A 21,524-nucleotide genomic window follows, 5' to 3' on the forward strand; every position below is an offset into this window, starting at 1 on the left:
ATTAGAAATAAATAAAGCCATCTGAATATAATATGAGTATGATCAACAGGATATTGCTTGCCAACCCTTGAGAAATGTAACATTTTTCCTTGTCTTGTTTAAAAAACATGCAGAAACATACAGAGCACCCTACTATTTAAGTTGCTAAAACATGCACCATTACTTATGATGTAGATGGTATCCTACATTCCAAAGTGCTGTGTCTGAAAACTGATGTTGCACTATGTGTCATGTTATGTTACGTTACGTTACGTTACGTTATGTTATATCAGAAAGCAAAATAACAACTAATGTAATTTGGCATGTCACACTGTTGTGTGTTGTGTTTATACATCATAAAATTGTGAACCCTAACTGACAATCACCTTCTGTCTGTCTGTCTGTCTGTCTATCTCTCAATGTTTAAACAATTAAGGGCACAATCCTGTGAGATTGCTGCCCATTAGACAGAAGTCTCCAAGCTTGGAAGCTTCCAAAAATCGTATGCCCTGCCAGAGTAGAAATGCATAGGATTGCGCTGTAAAAAGGGGACTTTTATCATCTGAGCTTAAAACGCACTATGCTGAGATTGGAATTCCATTTTGTTGGAATTAAGCTCTTTTGAAACTAGGAAGACTTAGGGGTATGTCAGCCCTGAACATTTTTGTTCTTCTAGCTGGTTCAACATTTCTTTTTGTCCTGTTGGCAGCTGCTAATAACTTATTTATTTCTTGTGTGCGTTCTTTTCTGTTTAAAACTCATCTCTTGTGTCACACACGTGGGTTATTCAAGTCCAAGTGAAATGTGTTTTCCTGTTTCTATCATCTTCCTTGCCTTTCCATTAAAAAAGGAAAACAAAAACACTGGCAAAAATGTGCAACCAACCAAGCATTCTAGATAGTGACTTCTTTGTATACTTTTGCTTTCTCATAACATTGTACAGTGAATAATTAAGGAAATGTTTAGAAATGCAGTCATAAGGACCTTGCTGTTGATCATTCTAGGTAGCAATTGCTCTGTCTTTTCTATGCAGTTTCATTTCTCATTAATGCAGATATTTGGGAATGGGAGTTGAATATTATTGTTTGGCTGTGCATCATGACAAACAACCTCAGCCTCAGTTTTTTAATTGATTGGATTGAATTAGGATGATGGCAGTGATACTGTATTCCTGGAACTTCGCTTTGTTTTTGCAGCTTAGTATCTTGCTTCTCTGCAAATTCCTGAGCATTTTTAACTCAAATTATTCAAGTCAGACCCTTTTTACCAGGTCAAAAAACATTACAGGTGCCTACCTTTAGTCCTGTGCAGACATGGTTTATCAGGGAGAGTGCTCTTTTGTGGCCATACCTAGAAACTCCCTTCCTCGGGAGGGCACCGTACACATTCTTTGGCAGCCTTCCACCATAAAGTTAGAGCCTCCTTAAAAAAAAGCCTTTGGTGGATAGGAAGGTACTTTACTAATAAAGTTATATGAGGATGCTCATTATGTAATTTTTAATTTGTGACTGATTTTTTTAGATTTTTAAACTGTTCAATATATTGTTGGGTCCCTAACTATTTTTTTGTTTCCAATTAAAAATTATCCCACCTCTCTTGAAGAGTTCAAGGCAGGTAACAGTCATAAAACAATAAAACAACAATGTCAAAAAATACCAATGAAAGAATAAAAGTAGAAGAATAAAACAGGTAAACATCAGTAGTAAGAATCCGGATCATAAATATTATCTTTAAAATTCTGTAGAGGGGGGGGGGGAGTACTAGCAGAATTAAAACATTAAAATTACAGCAGAGTTGAAACAGCTTATGGCCCTAGAGTCTTCCTAAAAAGAAAGGTATTTGCTGTACAACAAAAGATCATTAAAGAAGAGGCCACGCAGGCTTCCTTTGGGAGGGAGTTCAAAATCTTAGGTGCAGTTGCTGAGGCCCTCTCCTTGGTCCCATAAAGACTTATGTCAGATGTTGGAAGGACTTTGAAGAGGGCCTCTGTTGATGACCTCAGTAAGCATGCAGGCTCAAATAGGGTGAGGTAGTCCTTCATATATACGGGTCCTAAACTTTAAGGGTGCAATCCTGTTGAGTTAGTTGGCAGCCTCCAAAGTTGGAGGCTGCCAAGTATCCAGTGCAGAGTGATTGCAGGGTGCAGCCTCTATGCTCTGTCTGCCCTGCATTTTTGGTTATATGGCCAATTTTGGCTATCTAGTCACAGCTTCAGGGAGGGGGAGGGAAGGAGGCCATGCAGCACATAGGAAGCTACGTAAAGCTATGTAAATAAATCCACACTCCATTTCTGAGCACGGAGATGTAGCTGGCATGGAAAGAACCATGCCGGGGTGGTGGTGATGGTGGAGGGGGCAGGGAATACAGTTTCTGGGAACCACGTTTGGAGCCCTGGCTCCAACCTCAGCTCTTAGAAACCGAAAAATCCTACGGCCCTCTAGACAATGTCTAGTGGCCATAGGATTGCTCTCTCCAGGTCATAACTTGCACTTTGAATTGCACCCAAAAAGAAATTAGAAGCCACTGTAGTCATTTCAATAAGGGATTCATGTGCTCCCAATAAGCAATACTGGTTAGCAACCTAGCTGCTGTATTCTGGGCCAGCTGAAGGTTTTGGATAATTTTCAGGGTATTTTATCTCTTGTTGTTTTGTATTATTCATTCATTCATTCAATTAATTTAACCAAGAAAATGCAGTTTTGTCTTTACTTTATGGTTCTTAACTTTTGTAAGCCACCTTGAACATTTTAACCAAGTAAACTTGCAAGAAATACTTGCAAGCAAATGTGTTAAATACCGAGGTTAAGAGTGGCCAGGTGACATGTGGCATTCTGTTCTTTCTGTAGGTTTGACTCTTGCAGTTTTTCACACTAGAGCACAATTTTCTATCCAGCAAAGAGCAAATTGGCAACTAATACATGGGGATAGAAAAATGGGATATACTTAGGTTTTGATCTGTGCAAAAATGCAAGTATGTAACCAAACCATATAGCCCTGATCAGCAGTATATTTTACAGAAGGGACAGTTTGAAGAAGAGATGAAGGGTGGTGGGCCACCCCCCCCTCTAGATTTGACGGCCCGTTAAGCCACAATGAACACTATACGTACTGACATACACCCCTACCTCTCTTTCCTCACGATGAACAGCTAAAGGTTCAGCAGGTACTCCTCAGAGGGCTGGATTTAGCCCTGGGCTTTAAGTGGCTAATCACTCAGCAGTGTTATATTTCCTTTTATAGATTCTGGACGACTGGAGCAGGAACTTGAAGAGGCCAGTTCTGCAAGACGAGAATTAGAAGACGCTGCCAGACAAATCAAAATTTTTGAGAAGCAAATCAAAGCACTAAAGCAAGAGAGGGATGATCTCAATAAGGTAAAAAGGATGTGTTGTTATTTAAAAACAACTATGCATGTCCATTTCACTTGTAGAATATTTCAGTTGAGATTAAAATGGTCTTAACAGAGTTATGCAGAAAAATGATTAGGCCATATAAACATATCAGCCTGTCTGCATTCTGAGTGCATTTTCTGAAATGGTTATTATTGAAAACATCACAAGCATTGCCAAATGTGTGGTCCTATATGATTGATTCCAGATTTTAAGTTGTTCCATGGGGTCAGTGCTCTTTATATAGAAAATCCTCTTGGACTCATGTTAGGATGATTGGTACAGTACAAACCATGGAAGAACTATGCTGGAAAAATGATATAATATAAAGTCTGAAAATAGTGAGAAAATAGGATATGGACATCCCAGAGTTATTGGATGAATATATGTCTGTGATTACCCCACGGAGGGAGAAGGGAGATGTACAATTTCAGTGATATGGGGAATAATTTTAGAGAGTATGGAATTTAATAAAAACAAATATGAAAATCTATTACACAGACATTTTAAATTAACTTACAGCTGCATTGTATATTTTTGTAAAAGTAGTTGTTATACATAATTAAATGTTACCACAGTTGCTTGGGATAGCTGTTCTGGGAAAACAAAAGGGAGAACTATTGTGGTTACCCTCAATAGAGGGATACTAGGTGCTGGATGGTGCGTTTAGTAATAGGTGGAAGATCACACAAAAGCTTGGGTCTCTCGGTAATGTCCATTCAGTACGTTTACCTGATTGAATCAGGAAGCAGGAGATCTTTGGCTTGGCACATCCAAAAGCTCCTTAGCAGAGCATAGAAAGCTAGGATACTGTATTTTCCATGTCAATAGAGCCCTGCAAACATACCCTGTCCTTGAAAGCCAGCCCTTGCCAGCTAGCAGTAATAGACAAGATGGAGACTGAGACAAGATGGGAGTGTAGGGACATGGAGGCAAGCTGCTGACAGAAACGTTTGACTTTGACTGTGAATATACATCATTGATTTAATTAAGATTTTGCTTATGAGGTTCCAGTGACTGCTAACATTTCACATCTTTACTTGTTAAAAATACTTCTAGATTCTGCACAGAATGTCTTTTTGGGGGCTGAAAAGTGCATCTTGATTTTTGTTTGCATTAATTTGAATAGGAACCTTAAATATCCATCATGTTGCAGAATTCTAAAATGTAAGGATATGCAATCCTTCGTTTTTGATTGCAGGAACTGATTGAGTCTAGTGAAAGATTAAAGACCCAAACCAAAGAGCTGAAAGATGCACACAGCCAGCGGAAACTGGCCATGCAGGAATTCTCTGAGATGAATGAGCGACTTACTGACTTACATTCACAAAAACAGAAACTTACCCGTCAGGTCAGAGATAAGGAAGAAGAGATGGAAGTGGTGATGCAGAAGGTTGAAGGCTTGAGGCAAGAGCTGCGCAGAACAGACAGAATGAAAAAGGAAGTAAGTTATTTGTGGGATAGTGACTACAGGAAAGAATTTGCTCAAAATAAGCTTATGTCCCAGTCTTTTTAATTGAAGAGTAATAGTAATTGGTGAATAATGGAACCTTTCTACCACTTTTTTGTAATTCTCTACAGGAAATTTTTGTTTATCTCCAAAGTGTTGCATTTTTTCAGTGTAGTACTCTGAAGACTGGAAGATTTTAAAAAATCGAGGACACTATCCATGCCTTTCTGTGTACCAGGGTGCTGTTGCACTCGTCCTGCTTGCAGGTTTCCCGTGGGCAGCGGGTTGGCCACCATCTGAGCTGAATGCTGGACTGGATGGGCCCTTGGTCTGATCCAGCATGGCTCTTCTTATGTTTTTACAAGTGGGACCCTTTGCTAGCACAAACAGGAGCTAGCAGTTCTAAAAGCAACCTGAAATGAGCAGAAACACTCATTTCTGGAACAGGGCAGGTCAGCAGAGCATGCAGAAGGAAAGTCCAGTGACCTCTCCTGGTCTGGAACTGAACGTTGTTTCCAGGGTGGCTTTTTGAACTGCTTGCTTTCTGTTGCATTAGTGGTGGGTCTCACTGGCACAACAGAACAAATGGAAACGCAGGGGCAGTAATGGATACCGCCTTGAGAATTTCAGTGTTCTGATGGAGGGTGGCTAAACAAAGTGAGAAACTGGTCTGATACCAGCATTTATTAGTTAAGAAAGATTAATGGATGGAAGATAGAAAGTTGAATAATCTGATAATAGTGATAACCCTTTAATTTTGTGAAAAGAAATTACAGAAAAGCAAGAAATAAGGAACCCTTTTCTGTGATGTAGTGAATGAGTTTTAAATATAGTATCTGTTTACAAAAGTATGCATCTGATTATAGATGTTACTTTTTATAATTTATGTATTATTTATTATTAATATCTTATTAATGATGTGTGTGGCAAATTAGTCATGTTTTTGCAAGCAATAAGAATGGTACATGATAAAGTAAATAACACAATTCTGATTGTTTAATAGTAGAAAGTAGGATTATCTGCAGCTCTTAGTAAAGGTTGTTGCAGGATATACCTGCATCCTAAAGTGTTTGCTTGCAAGAAACTGGAGGCAAATAAGAACCTCAGTCTGCAGTCCTATACCTACTTTGTTGTTTATTCGTTCAGTTGCTTCCGACTCTTCGTGACTTCATGGACCTTTTGCCTTCCTTTTGCCTTCCACTTTCCCTAGCATCAGCATCTTCTCCAGGGTATCCTGTCTTCTCATGATGTGGCCAAAGTACTTCAGTTTTGCCTTTAATATCATTCCCTCAAGTGAGCAGTTTGGCTTTATTTCCTGGAGTGTGGATTGGTTTGATCTTCTTGCAGTCCAAGGCACTCTCAGAATTTTCCTCCAACACCACAGTTCAAAAGCATTTATCTTCCTTCGCTCAGCCTTCCTTATGGTCCAGCTCTTGCAGCCATAGGTAACTACGGGGAATACCATTGCTTTCACTATGCAGACCTTTGTTGTCAGTGTGATGTCTCTGCTCTTCACTATTTCATCCAGATTTGTCATTGCTGTCCTCCCAAGAAGTAAACGTCTTCTGATTTCCTGGCTGCAGTCAGCATCTGCAGTAATCTTTGTACCTAGAAAGACAAAGTCTGTCACTGCCTCCACGTTTTCTCCCTCTATTTGCCAGATATCAGTCAAGCTGGTTGCCATAATCTTGGGGTTTTTTTGAGATTTAACTGCAACCCAGCTTTTGCACTTTCTTCTTTCACCTTCGTCAGAAGGTTCCTCAGCTCCTCCTCGCTTTCAGCCATCAAAGTGGTATCATCTGCATATCTGAGATTGTTAATGTTTCTTCCAGTGATTTTAACTCCAGCCTTGGCTTCATCAAGCCCACCACGTCGCATGATGTGCTCTGCGTACAGGTTGAATTGGTAGGGTGAGAGTATACAACCCTGCCGTACTCCTTTCCCAAACTTAAACCAGTCCGTTGTTCCGTGGTCTGTTCTTACCGTTGCTACTTGGTCGTTATACAGATTCCTCAGGAGGCAGACAAGATGACTTGGTATCCCCCTACCACCAAGAACTTGCCACAATTTGTTACGATCCACACAGTCAAAGGCTTTAGAATAGTCAATAAAACAGAAATAGATGTTTTTCTGAAACTCCCTGGCTTTCTTCATTATCCAGCGGATATTGGCAATTTGGTCTCTAGTTCCTCTGCCTTTTCTAAACCCAGCTTGTACATCTGGCAATTCTCGTTCCATGAATTGCTGGAGTCTACCTTGCAAGATCTTGAGCATTACCTTACTGGCATGTGAAATAAGTGCCACTGTTCTATAGTTTGAACATTCTTTAGTGTTTCCCTTTTTTTGTATGGGGATATAAGTTGTTTTTTTCCAACCTGTTGGCCATTCTTGTGTTTTCCAAATTTGCTGGCATATGGCATGCATCACCTTGACAGCAGCATCTTGCAAGATTTTAAACAGTTCAGCTGGGATACCTTCATCTCCTGCTGCCTTGTTACTAGCAATGCTTCTTAAGGCCCATTCAACCTCACTCTTCGGATGTCTGGCTCTAGCACACTGACCACACCGTCAAATCTATCCCCGATATTATTATCCTTCCTATACAGATCTTCCGTATACAGATCTTTTCGGCTTTGAGCTAGCTTTGAGCTATACAGATCTTTTCGGCTTTGAGCTAGCTGCATCATCACATCTGGGGCTAGTTGAACTTATCCTGTGTTCCTCCCCAGTAGCTTTTTGACCATCTTCCGATCTGGGAGTCCAATCTTCCGATGGTATACCGACATATCTCTGGTTGTACTGATCCATTTAGTTTAGTTTTTAGTGGCAAGAATACTGGGGTGGGTTGCCGTTACCTTCCCCAGGGATCGTATTTAGTCTGACCTCTCTGCCATGACCTTCCCATCTTGGGTGTCCCTTCACGGTTTAGCTCATGGTGTCATTGAGGTGCTCAAGCTCCAGCACCACGACAAGGTAACGAACTCCTTTGCTGGAGTATACCTACTTACCTAGAAGTAAACCCCATTGACGTCGGTGGGACTTACTTTTGAGTAGACATGTATAGGATTGCACTGTTAGTATACACTTCCAAGCACACTTAGGTCCAACTGGGGTCAGTTGAACTTACTTGCAAGTCAGTGTGTTTAGGATTGGGGATGTTCATTGCCATTGGCTTTTACCTAAGCATCCAAAACAGGTCACAGTTAAGGAGAAGATACTGAAATACGTGACTTCTTTTTGGGTGCATTATTAAACAAAAACATTCAAAAGAATGGTTACAATTTTAAGCATTATTTTTGCAGCTGGAAGTTCATGCTGAAGCTGCAGCTGCTGAGGCATCCAAGGACAGGAAACTACGTGAGCGAAGTGAGCAGTACTCTAAACAGCTGGAAAATGAATTAGAAGGACTAAAGGTTAGTCTTTGATGACTTCACCATCTTAAAATGTAATCATTGCCTATTAGATCTGAAAAGTCACTGTCAGACACAGGACAAAGCCATATGCAAATTAGTATATTATTGCCTCTACCACACACTTTTTCCCTCTAGAAGCTCATTTGCATGTAATGATGGGGGTTGGAGTATCCCAATGTATTTTAATAGTTTGTCTCATCTAATATATATATTCCCAGACATAATTATAGTGAGCTGACTATATAGTGCATTTCAGTGCACGTGGCACAATTATAATTCAAGTAGGCAAACAGGATTCTCCATAGGAAAGCATCCCTTGAAGCAGAACTATGCTTTTAATGTAAGGAATTCAGTAGACTTAAAAATAAATGCTTTTTCACTTCAACAAATGCTGAAATAGCAGAAGATAATTAAGGTTGTAATCCCATGTACATTTACCTGAGAGTAAGCCCCACTGAACACAGTATGACTTACTTCTGAATAAACATGCATATGCTCACACAGCAATATTGTTACCTGTATAAGGGCAAGTGGAGGCTGGTGGCTCCGATTTGAGTGAGGATATGCATCTATTCTGGGTTTTAGTCAGAACCAGCCAGAACTCTAAAGGGGCTCTCCAAGGTGCTGAGCCTATTTTGAGAATAAGGGTCCAACACCTTCGATCGCTCCATTCGAATTCTGGCTGGTTTTGACTGAAACCCAGAATGGATTCACAGCCCTGCCGAAATCAGAGCCACCAGCCTCCACTGGTAAGGGTTCATACTACATTTAAGCAACTCATGTCTTTGGACAGTATAGAATGTTAGTCCTGGCTGTTACTTTAATTTGACGTTGATTTTGCAACAACTGGTAAATATATATTCAATTGCAGTCAGTTGTACTTTCTCATTCTTTCTATATCCGGGGTGACATATTCCTAAGCTCATGCTTTCATAGTTCTTCAGTTCATAGAAACTAATTCTGAGATGTCCCATTTTTTATAGCAGAAACAAATTGGTCGCTCCCCAGGGGTGAGCAGCACAGAACATCAGCAAGAGATCACCAAATTAAAAGCCGACTTGGATAAGAAAAGTGTTTTTTATGAAGAAGAGCTATCTAAACGAGAAGTAATACATTCAAATGAAATTAAAAATCTGAAGAAAGAACTGCGTGATGCAGAGAGTCAACAGCTTGCTCTCAAAAAAGAAATCCTCATCTTGAAAGACAAGTTAGAAAAGACAAGGAGAGAAAGGTACGCACAAGCCTGTTATTTTGCCACTGGCTTAAATGTCCATTTGCAACACCTGCTGTGCATGGATTTCTCTGCAAGAGTTTAGCAAAACAGATTGCCACAGTTGCAAATGAAATACCTACATTTAAGACATGCAATCGGAGTACCCAAATAGTATCATTTTAATATAACCTGAGGCAATGAAAAAATTGTTTCAGCCTCTGAAGTGTAACTAAAGCTGCAATCCTAAACAAACATACTTGGAAACAAGACCTAATAAAAACAGTGGGACTTCTGAGTAAACATGATGAGAATTGGGTTTTAAGTAATTAAAACTGATGGATTGACGACAACATGTTTTATACTAGGGTCGCTATAGTTCTGATGGATAGTGTTCATGAGCAATCCCCATGGTTTTGATCCTTCATTTCTTGCAACCAGCAAGTTCCATTATCTGTCTCTCTGTCATATGTATGGTGAATATTGGTTCTTCCCATTATACCTTCCCAATAACCCTGTGAGATGAGTAAAGCTGACATCACCCCTGGAGTTCTATGGTTGAGCAGGGAACTGAATACAGGTCTCCCTTGGCAAAGTTCAGTATTGTATCCTTACTAACTCTTCCATGGTGCACTACTCAGAACCATTGATACAGGTGCATTAGTTCACATAATACTATGGGCTGGATCCAGAATCTGCTTCTCATGGACAGAAGGGCTCTTTCCATCCACGAAAGGCTTATGATCCAGCGGAAGAATCCCACTGGCTGAATGGAAAAGGCCTCCATCTTTGTTGTTTCCCCCCTCCCCCTGCAATCCCTGATGTCCCACCCCAAATTTGTTCTGGAGGGTAGGAAACACTGGGGCAGGTGGCACTGGAGGCTGCAGAGGAAGGGGGAATCGTCAGAAATTGCCTCTCTCCCCTTTCTTTCAAGAGGAGTGTTCTGAGCAGAACTCTGCTCAGGGATCACTCTCGCAGGTGAATAGGAAGCTGGATCTGACCCTGTATGGATACTCTGTGTGTGATGTTACCCAGTTCCTGCAGTAAATCTCAATACAATGCATTTGTGTAGTTATATGGATTATCATTGGTGCCTGTTCTTAGTTTGAGCTTGGGTTGTTTAAAGGAAATGGGAGAGGGTAGATTGGGGTATCCATCATGCTTTATTATTTAAAGTGTATTAATGTTCAGTGGAACATTGACAAACTCCATACCTCTCTCTTCTGCCTGCCCATCTCAGCACATCATAACCCACTGGACTGATACATAGCTGTATGAGATAGCTGGATAAGACAAACCTGAGAAAGTAAAGAACCCACACCACACACATATACAGTTACCATTGGCCTGCAGCACAATTTATTCCACAAAGTGAGCATAAAAGGTCACAAGGAAAATTAGTGGTTGTAACGAGGTGAGCAGCATTCCACTTCTTTCCCAAATTAAGAAATGCATTTTTAAAAAAGTTGGAATGGTAGACGTGAGTAAGGAACTATTATCGCTTAGTCTCTTTGGTCAAGTTGTATGCTGGACTTAATGCACATAGAAAAAACTGGGAGCTTCCAAGTTTGTAAATGTGTTTCCTTGATTTGCATTCTAGCTCCATCCCACCAGTGCCCCTGGTTCATTCTTTGTCTTTGACATGAACAAGTAATATGTTAGAGGTCATTTGGTGCTTATATCTACTGCTAGCACAAAAACAAACACTTAAGGTGTCCTGAGACTGTTCTGTTCCAGGGATCATCCAGTGCTAACATCCATTGTCAGTCCACTCTAGACACAAGCCCCTTTTTTATCTGATTTGACAGGATGATTTGTTTTTCTTTCTCCCATGATGGAAAAAAGTGGCACTGAGAGTGTCCCTCAGTGGTATTTATCAGTAAAATACAAGTTGCTTGTAACAAACGTATGTATACGCTCATAAAAATGTACAGTTCTTTAATGAAAATAGGCCATGCGCTGTCTTTGCCTCACATTAAAAGTAGATTGTAGGGTTCTTCTTCATGGTCTCTGTGCATCACATATATGGGCTGTACACCTGTGCAGAGCGTTGATTCGGGAAATTTCTGTAGCTGAGAAGTTTTGTCAGGAACCCTTCCCCCACCATCCCAGTGCGCATATCCCCAGCAGGTTCCTGCTTATTCCCTCAGTTCTTTTTTAACCGCCATTGCTGTAGCCTCATCTGGGAACTTCTCCCGCATTCAGTTCATCTGAAAGCAATTCTTTCCAAAAAAGCTGTGGTTTCTTCTTTCAGTCTGTACTCTGCTATATTTCTGGCTTTATCCTTTGTGCATATGGCTGTCCCAATGACAAGATTGACCAGATCCCAATCATGTCGACATTGGTGAGATCTGAGATTCCCCCCCCAAAAAAACCTCCCTCTCTGCCACCTTGTCCACATTGTTTCCCAAGGGGGGACATTTTCCAAGACAGACATCCAGGTTCACCTGACTCCTTCTTGGCAACTTCCATAAGGCAGAGTTAGCCCCCTAGATTCTACGAGTGGCCATGAGAGCACTAGTTCTCTGGTCTCAGAGTGGGTCAGACACTATGACTGGGGCCCAACATACAGGAGGCACCAAGATTGGGATGTGTGCCGAAATGGCCCTTATAGCTGACATCGATATTACAGCCATGAGAGTCCATTGGATTGGGCTCTTCCTCGGTACTGAAGTCAACCATCAGCTACGGTGTCGAACCTCACAAAACATTGTTAGCCCCTCCACCAGTTTCAAGGGAGCAGCGCAGTCCGCTGGCTCTCCTGGTGCCATCACCTCATTCCCTATCAAGGCAGCAAGCACTGCTTCCACTCTCAGCCATGCTACCATTGCAACCACACTATCCACAACAACAGACCACTGATCAGGCTACCCTTCCACTGCCTACAGAAAGATCTCTGCTGTTGGGCACAGAAGGCTATGAGTCCAACTCCACTTTGGTTTCATCGCACCATCCGTTGCTGTCTTCGCCGGATGCGGCTGTTGGGTCTTGGGATACAATTTCTCCATCATTTGGACCTTGGACAATTTTCTAATCAAGTTATGATATTGGCCCAGTCACTGGGGCTTGCCACCCAGCAGGCTGCTTCCATAACACAGGATCTGGTTTTTGATGCCGTCAACATGGGCTCGTTGAGACCCGTGGGAATCCCTCTTCTACCCGTGTTGCAGGATACTATTAAGCAATCTTGGAAGGCCCCCTCCACCATGGAAAGCTTCTCCCACAGCCAAGCAGCTGGAAGAAATGTACTGGATGCAGGAGATGGATGCTAAATTTCTGTTTAACCACCTGCCTGAATTTGATTGTGGTTGAAGCAGCCCAGGGGAAGTCCTACAGAGTCCATTCATCACTGGTAGTCAAAGAAGGTTGATGCTTGGACTTCCTTGGAAGGAGGATGCACTTGGCCTGAAGGTCCCCAGCTACTAGGCTGCCATGTCAGGCTATCAGTTGTTCCTATGGTACAAGGCAGGAAAACTGTTGGAGCACCTCCCTAAGGACAAGAAAGACCTAGTCTTCGTCTTCCAAAATGAGGCAATGAACCTTTCCAGGCAACAGATAAACACCTCCAGACACCAGGTGGACTGTGACGCCAAACTCCTGGTTAGCTCCATCATCTTCCACAGGCATGTGAGACTTTGCTTGGCGGGACTCTCACAGGAGGCTAGATCCCACATAGGGGACCTTCCCTTTGATGGCCAGGGCCTGTTCAACACCAAGAAAGACTGTGTACTCTGTGCAACACTGTGTAGAAGGCCAGAACCAAAGCCCGTAAGATGGGTTTCCAGTAACAGCCCCAGCTCCATGGCAGTGCTGTTGGTTTAGATATGCTTTGACCCTGTACCAAGCTTCATCCTCCAGTGCTCAGCAGCAACACCCTTGCCAGCAACCTGCTCAGCGGCAGAAGCCTTATTCAGCTTTGAAATACTATCCATTCCAATACTGCCACCAAAAGGGTGACAGGGGAAACAGGTGGTGCCTTTGCCTGTCTCCTCCTTTCTCTTTATCCAGCTGCTCAGCTCCCCATCTTTGGCACTGTTCTGTCCCAATTTCTGCGGACCGACATCACCACAGACTCCTGTGCTTTCCATCATACAGAGGGGCTACGGGATCAAGTTCGATACCCTTCCTCCGCTCGGTACCGTGAGAGTCACAGCTCAATTGCCTGCTCCACCAAGAGGTCAACACACTTCTCAAGAAGGGAGCCATCGTACCTGTTCCATGTTCACATCTCCATGACAGGGTCTAGTCGAGGTACTTCATGGTACCGAAGAAAGATGGAGGGCTCCAGGCAATCCTGGACCTCCGAGGGCTAAATCTGTATCTATTGCCCAGGAATTTCTGCATGGTTTCTCTGGCATCTGTCCTCCCTCTCCTCTCCCAAGGGGGATTGGTTTACCTCTATTGACCTCAAGGATGCCTATTTTCAGATCACCATAGAGGAGTCATGCCAAGGTTATGTCTGCTTTGTCTGCAGTACTGATGCCTGCCAGTTCCGGATGCTGCCTTGGGTCTAGCCACTGCCCTGAGAGTATTCACCAAGTGTATGGTGGTGGTTTGTTCCCATCTTCAGATGCAAAGGGTCAAGGTGCACTCGTATATAGATGATTAGCTGTTGGTGGCGTCAATGTGGAACTGTCTTCTTCGGTCGATAGAAATGACCTGCAATCTCCTTCAGCACCTGGGACTCAAATTCTCTCAACCTAGAGAAATTTCACCTGCAACTTACCCAGAGCCTCCAGCTTATTGGGGCATCACTGGACTCCTATTCAGGCCTGGCTTTTCTTCCTTGAAGTGGAGGGAAGGTATTGACTTCATTGGTGGCAGAATTCATCCTGCACAAGTCCATATTGGCATTCAAGATCCAGCATCTCCTGTTGTTCATTATGCTTATTTGCATATGAGGCCTCTCCAGAACTGGCTTGTATGCAATTTCAATACCGAGCAGGGTGGCCATTGGACTCAAATTGTCATCTCTAAGAGTTTATCTTTCTGCTATGGTTGCGTTTCACCCTCCTGTTGACTGGTTTTCAGTTTACTTGCATCCAACAGGGAAGAGATTTCTGAAATGGATAAGGAATCTGGCACCACCAGTTTGCTGTATGGTTCTGAGCTGGAGCCTGTTGATAGTGCTGAAGGCACTCTCATCCAAGCCCTTTGAGCCACTGGTGACCATGGACTTGCAAATCCTTTCTTGGAAGGTGGCATTTTTGGTGGCCATTACTTCTGCATGCTGTGCAAGGAACTCTGTGCACTTCGAGTAGACCAGGCTTATCTCATCTTTACCGAAACAATGTGGTCTTCAGACCTGACACCTTTTTCTTGCCTAAAGTGGTATCAGACTTTCACTTAAGCCAGGACATTGTTTTTTCCTGCTTTCTGTGCTTCCCTATCTACACCTCTGGAATCGACCTTGCATACACTCAATGTTCAGCATGCTTTGGCCTTTCACAAGTCGAGGACTGCGCAGTTTCAACTGTCACTTCACCTGTTTGTCTGTTATGATGGCAAGTGGAAGGGCCAGCCACTTTCAACTCAGTGCTTCTCTTCTTGGGTTCAATAAAGACTATTGAGCTATCATATGAGCTGGCTGGGCGTGAACTGTCTGCCCCAGTCTGACCTCACTCTACTCATGCATTAGTAACATCTGTCACATTCGACAGAGGGGCTCCCATCCCTGAACTGCAACCTGGTCAATACCATCCACATTCATTAGTCATTACAGGCTGAATGTTTGGGCTAGAGCTGACTGTGCTTTTGGTCATGCTGTCCTTTCTTCTATGTTGTAATAAGACACTGACCCACCACCTTGTAAGTTAGCTTGCCATTCACCCATATGTGTAATGGACAGAGACCACAAAGAAGAAAGACAGGTTGCTAATTGTAACTGTAGTTCTCCAAGTGGTCATCTGTGCATTCACACAGTCCACCACCATCCCCTCTTTGGTGTCATACTTGAGTTCGATATGGGGTACTGAAGGTATTTCTTCTCGGTTCTGAGGCTACAGTGTTGATCTCTAGGAACTGAGGGAATAAGCAGGAACATGCTGGGGACATGCACTGTAGGGTGGTGGGGGAAGGATTCCCATCAAAACTCCTTAGCTATAGAAGTTCCCAAATCAAGGCGCAGGCGCAGAGCCCATATGTATGAATGCATAGATGACCACTTGAAGAACTACAGTTACAGGTAGCAACCTTCTTCTTCATTGTCTCTGTGCATCACACATCTGGGCTCTGTGCCTGTGCGGATTCTCAACTGGGAACCTTCTATAGCTGAGGAAGTTTTTGGTGGGGATCCTCCCCACCATCCAATGTGCATGTCTCTAGGGGGTTCCCACCTATTCCCTCAGTTCATTTTTTACTGCCATTGTGGCAGCCTTGAAGGAATCTTCTCTGTTGGTTCACCTATTCCTGAGGGAAATTAGAACTTGCTGAGATCAAATTTCTTGTTTACTTTCTTTCTGTTCCATTTCTCTTGTTTTTCTGACTATTGCATTTGTTTTAAGTTTTATTTTCATTCATGATAGCCTGAGGCTGCATGGCCCTTCAGCCCCCTTTTCAGATGTGTGTCCGCTGTGGCAGCAAACTCCACCCAACAGATGAGCATTTGTTGTATCTTCTGTGCCAAATTCTTCAAATTCCCAAATTCTTCAGCTATAGAAGGTTCCTGATCAAGGTTCTGTGCAGGCACAGAGCCCATATGTGTGAATGCACGGGTGCCAACTGAAAAATCGACAGTTAAAGGACTTTCTCAAAGATGTAGCCCATACGGATCAGAAAGGCAAAAATAGAGAATTGTGTGGTATCTAAGGAGGGTATTAAATTAGGTGATGAACAGCATCTTTATGCGTGTAGCTTTATCTTGGGAGACAGTAAAAAAAAATAATATGGTGGACGTTACTGGTAAACAGGAGTCAACAGGATCTTCTTTAGGAAAGTTGATGCTCTGCCATGTAAACTTGTTTCTAGGGTCTCCAGATACTATTAACATAGTAAGCTTTCCCCCCTCTCCCTGCATTTTACTGCTCTATTGCTGAAGGGATGTAACACAAATTGTTAGGTAAATGTTAGTGTGGATTCAAAGCAGTACTCTAAGATCTTTATGCAAGTAAGAAATACATTCTCAGCTTCAAAGGCAACCTTTCTGAAGCTTCTGAAATTATAGCTGTGATCATGCAGTACTCTGCGTCCATGATCATGGTGCAAATGTTCATAAAGTAGCTTCCAGCATAATATACAGACCCTCCAGAAGATTCTCGAGAGTCTCACCTTTCATTTTATCAAATGTCGGCCTAGTGTCTTATAGCTGCAAGATGCAAGAAATGATTTCTTTGTTTCTAACAACAACAGCAAAAACCTAGTCTGTTTGAAAAGTTTTCTTCCTTTGAGATGGAGGGTGGGGGAGATATGGACAAGGGGTTAACAAGAATGTCAGCTGAGCCCTTATCTGTAACATAGTCATAGGTTGCTATCAAAAACTAGGTGAGGCCACATCGACAGTCATACAGCCTTTCCTGGTTCTGCAGCTAGCCCTGCCTTTGGTATACATGGAGCTTCTCTCATTTTACAACAAAGTCTGAGTTATTGTTGGACCAGGTTGATGTACTCTCAGCTGAAACTCTTGGCTCACCTTTCTGAGGGGCCCTCGTTTCCTACTTCCACGTGTAGCAAGGAATTTTTGGAGTCTGGTGATTGGCATTATGATTGTTTAAATGTAGCTAGGATTTTGAAATGTTGTTGTTGTTCAGTCGTTAAGTCGTGTCCAACTCTTCATGACCCCGTGGACCATAGCACACCAGGCCTTCCTGTTCTCCGCTCTATCCCGAAGTGTGCTCAAATTCATATTAATTGCATCGGTGATGCTATCTAGCCATCTCATCCTCTGCCGTCCCCTTCTCCTTTTGCCTTCAATCGTTCCCAGCATCAGGGTCTTTTCCAGGGAGTTTTCTCTTCGCATTAGGTGGCCAAAATATTTGAGCTTCAGCTTCAGTATCTGTCCTTCCAATGAGCAGTCAGGGTTGATTTCCTTTAGGATGGACTGATGTGACCTCCTTGCAGTCCAGGGGACTCGTAAGAGTCTACTCCAGCACCACAGTTCGAAGGCATCAATACTTCGGCGCTCAGCCTTCCTTATAGTCCAGCTCTCACAGCCATACGTTGCTACTGGGAAAACCATAGCTTTGATTAGATGAATCTTTGTCGGCAAGGTGATGTCTCTACTTCTTACTATGCTGTCTAGGTTTGCCATAGCTTTCCTCCCAAGGAGCAAGTGTCTTTTAATTGCATGGCTACAGTCACCGTCTGCGGTGATCTTGGAGCCCAAGAAAATAAAATCTGTCACTGCTTCCATTCTTCCCCTTCTATATGCCAGGAAGTGATGGGGCCAGATGCCATGATCTTAGTTTTTTTAATGTTGAGTTTCAAATCAGCTTTTGCACTCTCCACTTTCACCCTCAACAAGAGGCTCTTTCGATCCTCTTCGCTTTCTGCCATTAGGCTGGTATTGTCTGCGTATCTGAGGTTGTTGATAATTCTCCCGGCAATCTTAATTCCGCCATGTGATTCATCCAACCTGGCGTTTCTCATGATGTAGTCTCCATATAAATTAAATAAGCAGGGTGACAATATACAGCGTTGTTGTACTCCTTTCCCAATTTTGAACCAGTCGGTTGTTCCATGTCCAGTTCTTACTGTTGCTTCTTGACCCTCGTACAGGTTTCCCAGGACACAGGTAAGGTGGTCCGGTACTCCCATCTCTTTCAGAATTTGCCACACTTTGTTGTGATCCACACAATCAAAGGCTTTAGCGTAGTCAATGAAGCAGAAATAGACGTTTTTCTGGAATTCTCTTGCTTTCTCTATGATCCAGCGGATGTTGGCGATTTGATCTCTAGTTCCTCTGCCTCTTCGAAACCCAGCTTGTACTTCCAGTAGTTCTCGGTTCACATACTGCTGAAGCCTAGCTTGTAGGATTTTGAGCATAACCTTGCTGGCATGTGAAATGAGCACAATTGTATGGTAGTTTGAACACTCTCTGGCATTGCCCTTCTTTGGAATTGGAATGTAAACTGACCTTTTCCAGTCTTGTGGCCACTGCTGAGTGTTCCAAATGTGTTGGCATATTGAGTGCAGCACTTTAACAGCATCATCTTTTAGGATTTTAAATAGCTCAGCTAGAATACTGTCATCTCCGCTAGCTTTGTTGTTACTAATGCTTCCTAAGGCCCACTTGACTTCACTCTCGAGGATGTCCGGCTCAAGTTCAGTGACGACACTATCATAGCTGTCAGGGACATTCAGATCTTTCCTGTATAGTTCTTCTGTGTATTCTTGCCACCTCTTCTTAATCTCATCTGCTTCTGTTAGGGCTCTGCCTTCTTTGTCCTTTATCATGCCCATCTTTGCACAAAACGTTCCCTTGAGATCTCTGATTTTCTTGAAGAGATCTCTAGTCTTTCCCATTCTATTGTTTTCCTCAATTTCTTTGCATTGTTCATTTAAGAAGGCCTTCTTGTCTCTCCTTGCTATTCTCCTTTCTCCCTTGCTTTTCACTTCCCTTCTTTCCTCAGCTACTTATAAAGCCTCATCAGACAGCCACTTTGCTTTCTTGTATTTCTTTTTCTTTGGGATGGATTTAGTTGCTGCCTCCTGAACAATGTTACAGACCTCCGTCCATAGTTCCTCAGGCGCTCTGTCTTCCAGGTCTAATCCCTTAAATCTGTTCGTCACCTCCACTGTATATTCATAAGGGATATGATTTAGTGAATGGTTATGTGAATGGTTTAGTGGTTTTCCCTACGTTCTTCAATTTAAGCCGAAATTTTGCAAGAAGCAGCTCATGATCTGAGCCACAGTCAGCTCCAGGTCTTGTTTTTACTGACTGTATGGAGCTTCTCCATCTTTGTCTGCAAAATACATAATCAATCTGATTTCAATATTGACCATCTGGTGATGTCCGTGTGTAGAGTCGCCTCTTGTGCTGTTGGAAAAGAGTGTTTGCTATGATCAGCGTGTTCTCTTGGCAAAACTCTATTAGCCTTTGTCCTGCTTCATTTTGTACACCAAGGCCATGCTTGCCTGTTATCCCAGTTATTTCTTGACTTCCTACTTTAGCATTCCAATCCCCTATGATGAAGAAGACATCTTTTTTTGGTGTTAGTTCTAGAAGGTGTTGTAGGTCTTCATAGAACCGATCAACCTCAGCTTCTTCGGCCTCAGTGTTTGGGGCATAGACTTGAATTACTGTGATGTTGAATGGTTTGCCTTGGATTCGTACTGAGATCATCCTATCGTTTTTGAGATTGTACCTGAGTACTGCTTTTCCCACCCTTTTATTGACTATGAGTGCTACTCCATTTCTTCTAAGGGATTCTTGCCTACAGTAGTAGATATAATGGTCACCTGAATTAAATTCGCCCATGCTTGTCCATTTTAGTTCGCTGATTCCCAAGATGTCGATGTTCAATCTTGCCATCTCATGTTTGACCACCTCCAGCTTACCTTGATTCATTGATCTGACATTCCAGGTTCCTAAACAATGTTGTTCTTTACAGCATCGGATTTTCTTTTCACCACCAGACACATCCACAACTGAGTGTCCTTTCGGCTTTGGCCCAGCCGCTTCACTCTTTCTGGCGCTACTTGGAAATTCCCTCTGCTCTTCCCCAGTAGTATATTGGACACCTTCCGACCTGAGGGACTCATCTTCCGGCATCATCTCTTTTAGCCTTGTGATAGGTTCCATGGGGTTTTCTTGGCAAGAATACTGGAGTGGGTTGCCATTTCCTTCTCCAGTGGACCACATTTTGTCAGAACTCTCCACCATGACCTGTCCGTCCTGGATGGCTCTGCACGGCATAGCTTATGGCTTCACTGAGTTATGCAAGCCCCTTCACCACAACAAGGCAGTGATCCATGAAGGGGAGGATTTTGAAATACCTGCATGGAAATGCATACAAGCTATTAAAAATATAGGATTCCTGAGCTGCCCTGTGCAAAGTGCCACTGCAGTTCTTAGTTTTGTACTCCGTTGCAGAAGACTATATATCTAAATTTATTTTTTAGTGTTGTGCTGCTTCATTCTGTTTTAGATATCTTGCTATAATCAAAGATCATTAGATGTTTTATATTTTAGGATTCGTCCCTTCATTCAAAAGTTAACCCCTTTTTGAAAATACTGAAGTACATAGGTCATGATTGCTGCTCCTTATTTAAGAATATCCCTGCTCTTTAGAAAAGATGGTACAAATAATCCCCTTTGTTGGAAATTTTATATGATAGCCTTAAAATTTCCACAGTGGTATAAGGACCTTGAAAATAAAAACATATGGGTCGATTAAGAAACTTGGTATTCAGTAGCTTGAGCCTGAAACATGCTATTATCACGAAAATGAGATGGCATATTATTTCTTCATGCTTCTTGATGAAGCATCATTGACCATGTTCGCACGATCAGGGAAGGAAAATAATCCACTGTGGCTTATTTTCCCGCCCTGCATGTGCCAGCTGCACACTGCCTGCTTCCCATAATTGCCCTCACTGGGCGTGGCTTGTTGTGTTGGCCCACCCCAGTGAGGGTGGGTGGCAGGGATGGTTGACAAACCACCTTGCAATCCTAGAACAAGCCATGGCTTCCGGGGTGGCTTGTCAACCATTCCTGCTATGCACCCTCGCCGGGTTCAGACAAAACAACAAGCCATGCCCAGTGACGGTAATTATGGTAATGAAGTAGCACGTGAGGTGGGAAAATAAGCCATGGAGGCTTATTTTCCTTCCCTGATCACGTGAACCCCACCATTGTGTTAACAGACAAATTCTTCTCCCCTCAGTCTATGTATTTCATATACAGCTATGAATAGTTCTGTGTTAGTAATGGAATATTAGGTAATAGTACTGGAGGAAAGAGGAAGCACCTGTGGGTCTTATGCAGAATCAAGTTAAATTGCTGAAAAAGGTAGCCCATGTTTCAGTATTAAAATTTTGGAAACCATAACATCAACAATTATCAACATTACCTGTTGACGTAATGACTGTGTATAGTAGTTTTGTTGGCATTACTAATTGTCCATGAATTTCAAAGCTATGGA

At 42.6% G+C, this 21,524-nt stretch overlaps 1 protein-coding gene across 2 annotated transcripts in view; it reads left to right on the forward strand.

The window, feature by feature from the left end:
• CDC42BPA (CDC42 binding protein kinase alpha) overlaps window positions 1-21,524 on the forward strand; it is a 275,648-nt gene that overhangs the window by 174,704 nt on the left and 79,420 nt on the right. For both annotated transcript variants that reach the window (XM_084828634.1, XM_084828633.1), the window contains exons 12-15: window positions 3,220-3,353; window positions 4,570-4,812; window positions 8,121-8,231; window positions 9,215-9,462. In XM_084828634.1, the coding sequence (XP_084684760.1) occupies window positions 3,220-3,353; window positions 4,570-4,812; window positions 8,121-8,231; window positions 9,215-9,462 (736 nt within the window). The remainder of the gene's footprint in view (window positions 1-3,219; window positions 3,354-4,569; window positions 4,813-8,120; window positions 8,232-9,214; window positions 9,463-21,524) is intronic.

This window comes from Heloderma suspectum, chromosome 1 (assembly GCF_057233095.1).
Source record: "Heloderma suspectum isolate Gila_16-S chromosome 1, 16-S_ref, whole genome shotgun sequence".
NCBI classification, from domain to species: domain Eukaryota; kingdom Metazoa; phylum Chordata; class Lepidosauria; order Squamata; family Helodermatidae; genus Heloderma; species Heloderma suspectum.